We start from the raw sequence: 9,500 nt of genomic DNA, 5'->3' as shown, positions 1-9,500 counted from the left end.
TCAAAAAAATAAGCAAATACACAGAAACCGAGCAACGGACAGACAGACAGACACTGACACAAAAAAGAAAAATGTATCCGGCAGGAATCCAGATTTTAAAAATGTTGAGTTATGCAAATGCCTCAAAGGTGAGCGAGGAGAGGGACAGAAATAATACCCTCCACTTAATTGAAGGTAGACGCGCGGAGGACAGGGCTACGTACGAACACACACACACACACACACACACACACACACACACACACACACACACACGGTCACGGTAGCTCAGGGGTAGAGCGTCTGGCTCACAATCAGAAGGACCGGGATTCGATTCCCCGGCCGGGTGAAGATAAGTTGGGTTTATCTTCTTTCACGTGTAGCCCCTGTTCACCTAGCAGTGAGTAGGCACGCGACGTCAGGCAAGGAGTTGTGACGTTGTCGCGGTGTGTTGTGTGTGAGTGGTCTCAGTCCTACCCAAAGATCGGTACTATGAGCTCTGTGCTCTTCCGTAGGGGAACGGCTGGCTGTCTCGAGAGAGACCCGCAGGAGACCAAGAGGTGAATTACACACACACACACACACACACACACACACACACACACACACACACACACACACATACACACAAACTAGGTAAACTAACTCACAAACTATCTGTAACACACACACACACACACACACACACACACACACACACACACACACAAACTAGGTAAACTAACTCACAAACTATCTGTAACACACGCGCACACACACACACACACACACACAGGCTACACAGAGTTCACAAGGCACACACACACACACACACACACACACACACACAGGCTACACAGAGATCACAAGGCACACACACACACACACACACACACACACACACACACACACACAGGCTACACAGAGTTCACAAAGCACACACATACACACACACACACACACACACACACACACACACACACACACACACACACAGGCTACACAGAATTCACAAAGCACACACACACACACACACACACACACACACTCACACCATAGAAAGAGACGCAGCAGCCATTGAACGGACAATCAAACCCAACAAAATAGCAAAAGCGAAATGTAAAAACAAAAAACAAAACAAAAATACATACAAACAAAATAGAAAAAAAATTGGAAAAGATTATAAAAAAATCCTATTCCGCCGCTTTCCCCGTGTAGAATATTAACACGTTTATTATTTTTCACCCTCCCGTGTTGATGGCGTTTTCTTTTTGTTTTTTTTTCTTTTATCTTTCACACTCTTCATCCTTCCCGGCCACTTGCTTCCTCCCTGATTTATATCTTGCTCTTTTTATGGCCTCTTTAAACGATTACGAAGGTGGGGGGAGAGAGAGAGAGAGAGAGAGAGAGAGAGAGAGAGAGAGAGAGAGAGAGGTGAGGATAAAGAAGATATTTGATAAGGTGAAAGAGGAGCTGGACGAGGAAAGGGATAAAGCCACCAGGTCAAATTGAAGGAGGAGGAGGAGGAGACGGATAACTTGGGCGGATGTAAGACGAATGTTGTGGTCACGCAAGGCACCTCAGACACCTCTAAATTGCTTTCCAGCCTCCCACACCTGCCTCTGCTATGCTATGCTCCCTCCGGTCTCTCTCTCTCTCTCTCTCAGCCCTAACATTTTTCAGCTCTGTTGTGAAGGGAGTTGTCGTCTCCCCCGCCGCCGCCGCTGCAGGAAGTGGGGCCGGAGGGGAGGCTGCGCTAACTGCTGCCGTCATTAGGGAGGGTCGCGCCGCCCCTGTTGACATGCCAGACACGGTAGCCTCCTCCTCCTCCTCCTTCTGACTCCTGTGACTCTCCTCCCTCAGGTTGCGTCTCCGAAGGACAGCCATGGGTGTGTGGGCTGCGTGTCTCGTCGGTGCCCTCGCCCTCCTCTGTGTCCCCGGCCCTGCCCACGCCCAGGTCGGGCTGCGAGCGGCGCCCCTCATCAACAACCCCAGAATGCACGGCGCCAGTGTGCGGGAGTCGGTGGGGCGCGGCGTGTTCTCCCGCTGGCCCCAGGAGGAAACCCGCCCCCACAGGAGCCACCGGAACCACAGCAGCAACATTGAGCATTCCCTGGCGGCCATTTTCCGGGGTGTGGCATACGGCATCTCCACCACCCCCACCACCACCACCACCACAACCACCACCACCCCGACCCCCACCACCACCATCCCCCACCCACCCACCTCCCCGGCCAGCGGCAAAGGTCACGCCGGGTCACCGCGGCCCCGGCCCTCCACGTGGCCTGAACTCGATGACCTCCTGCTGACCCTCGACAACCGCCCACATGACGTTTACCCGGACCTGTACGAGGACCTGGTCGGGGACGTGGTGGTGGAGGGCGCCGAGGCGGAGGAGTCGTGGGCCGGGTCGCTGGGCGTGGCGTGGGCGGTGCACGTGTACTGCTCGGCCAGCATGTTCACAGTGGTGGGGCTGCTGGCGGTGCTGCTGCTGACGGGGGTGCGGGGCGCCGGCCGCTTCCTGCCCCTCGGCCACCACCTCGCCCTCCACCTACTGATGCTCGCTGCCGCTGTCTCCCGCTGCCTCCACCTCTTTCACGACCCTTACGGCACGGAGGACAAGCTGCCCGACGCCGTGGCGGGGGTGGTGGAGGACGTGGGCTGGCCCTGCCTCACCGCCGCCATCGCCGTGGTCGTGATGGCCCTTGTGCAGGCTTGGCGGTGCCCCCCACACCCGCCCCCCAACCACGCCCCCATCACTCTTACTATCATCACAGTCTTCCACTTCCTGGTGGCCGCGTCAACTCACGTGCTGGCCAGTCAGTTTCCGAAGCATGCGGGGCCGCTGAGGGCAGCCTCCCGCACAGCGACAGCGGCGTGGGGCGGCGTAGTGGGTCTTGGGAGCTGCGTGGGCACCTGTCGCGTGATGCAGGCACTACAGAACGCCCCCAGCCTTTTGACGGTGACGGTAGGGCGCCCCACCCCCGAGTGGGTGATGCAGCACAGCTGTGCCTCGCTGCTGTACGCGGCGCGGCTCACGCTCGTCACCACGTTGGTCCAGGTGCTGCTAGCGGGCCTCCATCTGTACGGGCTGCTCGGCTCCCTGATCACCACTCGCCTGCCGCCGCCTCGCCCATGGCACTGGTTGGGCTTCCAGAGTGCCAGCAGCGGCCTGGAGGTGCTGGCGTGGGTGATGCTGGCCCTCATCTCCCTCCCCAGCCTGAGGGGATCGCACCGGAAACGGCGAGGCGAGGCGGCGGCGTGGCGGGACCTAAGGGAGGACACGTGCCGCTGGTGCTGCTGCTGCCGCCAGTGTACGGACACTCCCAGCAGCTGCCGCCCCACGCAGGAAGAAAGTAGCCCCTGCAAGGTAGTTCAGCCGCGGGAGGTGCGGCCCTACCCCTCCTCCACGGCACCTTCCTGCAGCTCGTCGCCTTATAAACAGGCTTTGTTGAGGTCAACTGGCTCTGACGCGCACCTGCTGTGGAGTCACGCCCGCGCCCGCGACGCCCCGACCTCCAGCTGCTCCTCACGCCCATCCTCAATCACGATCAACAACAACGACCTCCCAAGACTGAACAAAACGCCGGACCCCTACACGGCACCCTCGGCGCCGCCCCACGAGGCGCTGCAGAGCTACGAAAAGAAGGGAGCGGCACAGGAGAAGGCCTCGAAGCAGTCCTCGTCGGAGGAGCCCAATGCCTATGACCAGCACCTGTACTACAACGTGCCGGTGGTGACGCCCGACAGCAGCCCCAAGTCCTCCCCGCGGACAAAACAGAGCGCAGAGAGGCCGTCAGAGCGAATATTACAAGGCCGCCTGAGTGTTGACCTACACGGCGGCGACAGCGATGACGACCGCCCGAGGAGCGAGCTGGCCAGCCTCACCGACTACAGCTCCACGGAGCCAGCCTCCCCGGGGGCCCAAGGGGAGCACGACTGGTCCAGGAACACCACAACCACCTGCTCCTCCGTCAGTGCTGCCAACAGCTTTGACCTGAGGATGTTCGAGGACAGCGACGGAATCTACTACCAAATACCCTACATACAGACGCCTCCGCCGCCCCCGCCGCCGCCCCTAAACCTGCGTCACCCTCACCAATACTACCCCAGCCGCAGCCTGGCGGGTTCCTTCGCTGAACTGCAGGAGGTTAGGAAGGCTCGGCCAGCCCAGGAGTCTCGTGGTGAGGCTCAGCGGAGCCACCCAGACCTCGTGACACAGGCTGGAGCCAAATGGTCACCGGCCCCGCAATGGGTACCCAAAGGCCTCCCGCGAGGATACTGCACCTCAGCGGGACCCGGCGCGAGGCTGGGCGGCACCTCCGGCGACACACCGCTCGGGAGCAGACCCCAGCACAGCAAAGCTGCTTACAGGGAGCAGTCAGCGCAGGGGGCCGCGGGAAGCTTCACACGCATGGCCGCCGCTGAGCATCACCGGGGATATGACCATCGCTCTCTAGGGAACCTCACTGACCCCAGCCCCTCGGTGTGGCAGCAGCAGCAGCAACAACATCAACAACAGCAGCAGCAGCAACAACATCAACAACAGCAGCAGCAGCAACAGCAACCTCAACAGAATCGAAAGCCGCGAACCTGCGGCCCCGGCCAGGGGCCAGGCTTGAGGGTGGCCCCGCCCCTCGCTGCACCGGACGGGGACGGGTCCGGCCGGGCCCCCACACCCCGCCCCCTCGACGCAGCGCCGCCACACCGAGTTGACGGTACCACTCAGACCGAGGTCCCTGCCGCTCCACAGTCCACCTGGCCGTCTACGCCCTCCCCGCCCCCTCCCCTCCACCCGCCCCCAGTGTTCTTCCCGTCCGAGGGCTTCAGTCCAGACGCCGAGTGTCCTCGCGACAACAACAGCCGAGAGGCCCTTCCAGCAGAGCCCGGACGACGCGACTCTCAGGTAGACGACCCTCAGCGCGGCGGTGAGGGGCGGCACCGCTGGGCACAGCCTGCACGGCACCACCACCACGGCCAAACTCACGTCAGCGACCATCACGACGCCGCCCAGTACCAGGAGGCTCGTCCTGGTGACAGTCAGCAACAAAAACCCGCTCGTAGTGACCTTAGGCACCGCGAGGTTCAGTGTGGTGAGTCCGGGCAAGTTTACCTTGGTGACCCAGGACAAAACGGTTATTCTGGCCCTCCGTTCCAGAGGGACTGTCCTGGTGACCGGGAACACAAAGACGTTTACTTTGGTGACGAACAGCATGGCGAAACACGTCCCCCTGAGCCTCGGCCACGCGACCCTCGGCACGGTGACCGTGGACACCCAGAGCTCCACCCTGGCGGCCATCAGCGCCTCGGAGCCCATCCTGTTGGCAATCAGACTCCTCAGGGACCACGGGCGATGCAGGAGGGCCACACCAGCGATCCTGGTGAGCGGCTGAGCCGAGTTGGTGATACGTTGAGTGAGGCGCATGACACATTTTCAGACAGTGACCTTCTCTAAGGGGCCTGTGGCTGGCGAGGTCACGAGCGCCGCAGTGACCTACGAACCCTTTTTGATATGGCGACGTGACTTCCGCTGACACCCATGCACGACCCTCCCCCGACGACACACTAGCTCCCTCCGTGCGCCCTCCACTTCTTCCTTATCTCCCGTCTGCTCCCCCCCGCCTCAGGCCCGCCGCACCGCCCTGCTTCACCCTTCCAAAGTGTCTAGTTCTCAGTTTCGTAAAGCAACGTTGTTTCGTGCCGGAGTGAATCATGCCGAGGGAGCGTTAAGAGACACTTTCTCTCCCTGACGTGGACGAATGCGAGCACGACGCGGAATGAACTCAAGAGGAAATGAAGGATGAGCAAAGTGTTGTAATAGTTACGTATAGCCACCTCTCTCTCTCTCTCTCTCTCTCTCTCTCTCATTCTCCTAAAACTGTCCCCGCTCCAGCTAAAACACCGCCTCCAGTAACTAAGGAGCGCGGGGTTGCCACACTCACAGAAAACTGGAGTTGATCAAAATAAATCGTACGAACAAATAAAACCCCCTCTAGTCCCTCCTCGGGTGTGTTTATTCATGACAAAGCGATTTTTTTTCCTATTATTCTCCTTTCCTCTCGGGAGAACGAACAGAGAATGAACTATATTTGTACACGAATCAAATTTTACTGTGATGATGCTATGTAAAGTTAAGAATAAAGATGTTGATAGTTTAGACATGAAGGTGTTTGTATTTCGGCCACAAAACAATAGTAAAAGTAGTAGTAGCAGCAGTAGTAGTAGTAGTAGTAGTAGTAGTAGTAGTAGTAGTAGTAGCAAAAATAATAATAATAATAATAATAATAATAATAATAATAATAATAATAATAATAATAATAATAATAATAATAATAATAATAATAATAATAATAATAATAATAATAATAATAATAATAATAATAATAATAATAATAATAATAATAATAATAATAATAATAACCCCATCTTCCGCCTCAAATTTCCTCCTGCATTCCACTTGATCACTAATTATTCTCATTCTTTAACACTCTCTCTCTCTCTCTCTCTCTCTCTCTCTCTCACCCGCGCTTGGATTTATTGCACCATTGTGAGTATTTATGAGGGAGGTAGAGGTGGAGGAAAAATGTAGAGATAGGGAGAGAGGGTGAGACAGAGAGAGAGAGAGAGAGAGAGAGAGAGAGAGAGAGAGAGAGAGAGAGAGAGAGAGAGAGAGAAAACAGACCCCAATACTCAAACCTATAGGCACACAGAAGCTAAACAGAAAACCAAACAGATTAACAAACAGACACACAGAGATTGGCAGGCAGGGAACGGGCATGTAGACAGACACAGAGAGGTCTACAGATAACGATAAACCCTGACAGACAAACGGCAGAGAGGGCACAGACAGACACAGATAATGGCATACAAAAAAATAACAGAACCAAACGAAGGAACAAAAGGGAAAGTTGATATAAAGAACGAGAGAGAAAGGAGAAAAAGCGAGGACATGAAAAAAAAAAGACATGAAATAAACAACAGAAAGGCTAATATAGAGAACGAGGGAGAAAGGAGAAATAGTGAGGAGATAAAAGAAACAAAAAAAGAAATGAGGAAGGAGATACAAAAAAAGAAGGCAAAGGAAAAAACACTGATAGACACTAGATAACACACACACACACACACACACACACACACACACACACACACACACACACACACGGGACACACCTGGGCGCCTTTCTCAGGTGTGAAAGGAGAGAATTATCGCGATTCCTGTTAATGGAGATGACTTCCTTCCAGCCGATCCTGAACCCTGATTGTGTGTGTGTGTGTGTGTGTGTGTGTGTGTGTGTGTGTGTGTGTGTGGAGGGAGGGAGGGGGGGGCCGCGTCAGTTCCTGTGCGTTTGAACTTTTATTTTTGCTTGTGTTTGTTCATTTCCTGGCCAGAGTATTTTTTTAGTGTTTGTGTTTGTTTGTGTTTCCTTGTGTTTGTTTTCGTGTGCATGAGTGACAGACAGGCAGACAGAAAAAAAGACAGGTAGACAGACAGACATAGACAATGATAGACATACACATTCATACAAATTGACACATGAACAGACAAAAAAACAGCAATAGCGATAAACGACTGAGAGAGCGAGAGCGAGAGAGAGAGGAGGGAAAGAGAATGAGTAAACGATAAAAAAAAATATATGAAGAAAGAAATATTTTGGGAGGGAGAAACAGAATTGGGGAAAGAATTATACATGTACGGGCCTAAAAAAAAAAATGCAAGAGAAAAATTATGAAATCGCAAAACAAAATGTGCAGCAAAAAGACAATCGAAAAAAAGAATAGTCGAAAGAGAGAATTGAACAAAGACCCAAAAAAAAAAAGTTGAAAAATTGTGTGAACATGAAAATAAAAATATGAAAAAATAGCATTACATAAAGCGAGCCAGCCAACGAGAGAGAGAGAGAGAGAGAGAGAGAGAGAGAGAGAGAGAGAGAGAGAGAGAGAGAGAGAGAGAGAGAGAGAGAGAGAGAGAGAGAGAGAGAGAGAGAGAAGAGAAGAGAAGAGAAGAGAAGAGGAGAGGAGAGGAGAGGAGAGGAGAGGAGAAGAAGAGAAGAGAAGAGAAAACAAGGGAAGAGAAGAGAAGAAAAAAGAAGAAATCTGGGAAAATAAACTTAAATAAACAATAAAAGAGAGAGAGAGAGAGAGAGAGAGAGAGAGAGAGAGAGAGAGAGAGAGAGAGAGAGAGAGAGAGAGAGAGAGAGAGAGAGAGAGAGAGAGAGAGAGAGATTTACAAGGGCGCTTACAGCCATCTCGCAGCCTTATCAAGTTAGCCAGGCCTGAAGGCAACACAAGACTAAGGCGAGGGCAAGGCAGGGCACGCCGGGAGGGAGGCGCAACACAAACACAGAAGACACAACACAACCAACACAGAACACGCAACACAAACAACACGCTACACACATAGGAGACCTCTCTTTCGGCCACCTCTTTGGATTTTTTTTTTAGGAGCAGCGAGTAGCGGGTTTTTTTTATTATTGTTTCCTTTTTCGTGTGTGCCCTTGAGCTGTCTCCTTTGTTGTAAAAAAAAAAAAAAAGGATCACATAGAAGAGGCAACACACGAGCAACACAGATACCAGAACCAAGAGACATGAGGCACAACACATACAGCAAACAACACACAGTAAGACACAACACACAACAAGGATCACACAGAAGAGGCAACACACGAGCAACACAGATACAAGAACCAACACACATGAGGCACAACACATACAGCAAGCAACACACAATAAAACGCGGCACACAAAACACACAGCACACAACAAAACGCAACACACATAACAGGAAGCAATACTCACACCAAGGAACATACACAACAAGCAACACATATAACAAGACGCAACAAACACAACAAGCAACACACACACACCAAGCAACACAATATTAAGCAACACACAAGACTTATGGCCGTACATACCTCCGTCCTCCTGCTTTATTTGACTCCCTTCTGCTTTTCCTTCTTCCTTCCTTCCATCCTTTATTTATTCCTTTCTTCATTCATTCGTTCATTCTTTCAGTCATTCCTTTCCTACTTTTTTTTTATTATCATTTCCTTTCTCTCTTCCTTTCTCTCTTCACTCAATAATTCCTTTCGTACTCTATTCCTTCCTTCCTTCCTTCCTTCCTCCCATCCTTCCTTCCTTCCTTCCATCCTTTCTTTCTTCCTTCCTTCCTTCCTTCTTTATTCGTTTCTTTCATTCCATTCCTCCTTTCTTCCTTCCTTCCTACCCTCCCTCCTTCCTTCCTTTCTTCCTTCCTTCATTCCTTCATTCATCCATTCATTCATACCCCTTTTTCATTATTCACTCTTTTTCCACTCATATTTTTCATAATCAATCTTTCTGTGTGATTAAAATTATGATCTTCCTCTATTTTTTTATCCTCCTCCTCCTCCTCCTCCTCCTCCTCCTCCTCCTCCTCCTCCTCCTTCTCTCTTTCCTCCTCGTCCTTGATGAATGAATAGATGAATAAGCTATTGAATAAGAGAAAAATAACAGGACACTCAACTTTCCTTATATCCTCCTCCTCCTCCTCCTCCTCCTCC

At 52.3% G+C, this 9,500-nt stretch overlaps 1 protein-coding gene across 1 annotated transcript in view; it reads left to right on the top strand.

Annotated features, from left to right (window-relative positions):
- LOC127006693 (uncharacterized) overlaps nt 1-6,119 on the top strand; it is a 12,722-nt gene extending 6,603 nt beyond the window's left edge. Inside the window, exon 2 of the mRNA XM_050876897.1 lies at nt 1,822-6,119. Within this exon, the coding sequence (XP_050732854.1) occupies nt 1,844-5,413 (3,570 nt within the window). The 5' untranslated portion in view covers nt 1,822-1,843 and the 3' untranslated portion in view covers nt 5,414-6,119. The remainder of the gene's footprint in view (nt 1-1,821) is intronic.
- The last annotated feature ends 3,381 nt before the right edge of the window (nt 6,120-9,500 follow it).

The sequence above is a fragment of the Eriocheir sinensis genome, chromosome 33 (assembly GCF_024679095.1).
Source record: "Eriocheir sinensis breed Jianghai 21 chromosome 33, ASM2467909v1, whole genome shotgun sequence".
Taxonomy (NCBI): Eukaryota; Metazoa; Arthropoda; class Malacostraca; order Decapoda; family Varunidae; genus Eriocheir; species Eriocheir sinensis.
This window is presented reverse-complemented; position numbering and strand designations above follow the sequence as displayed.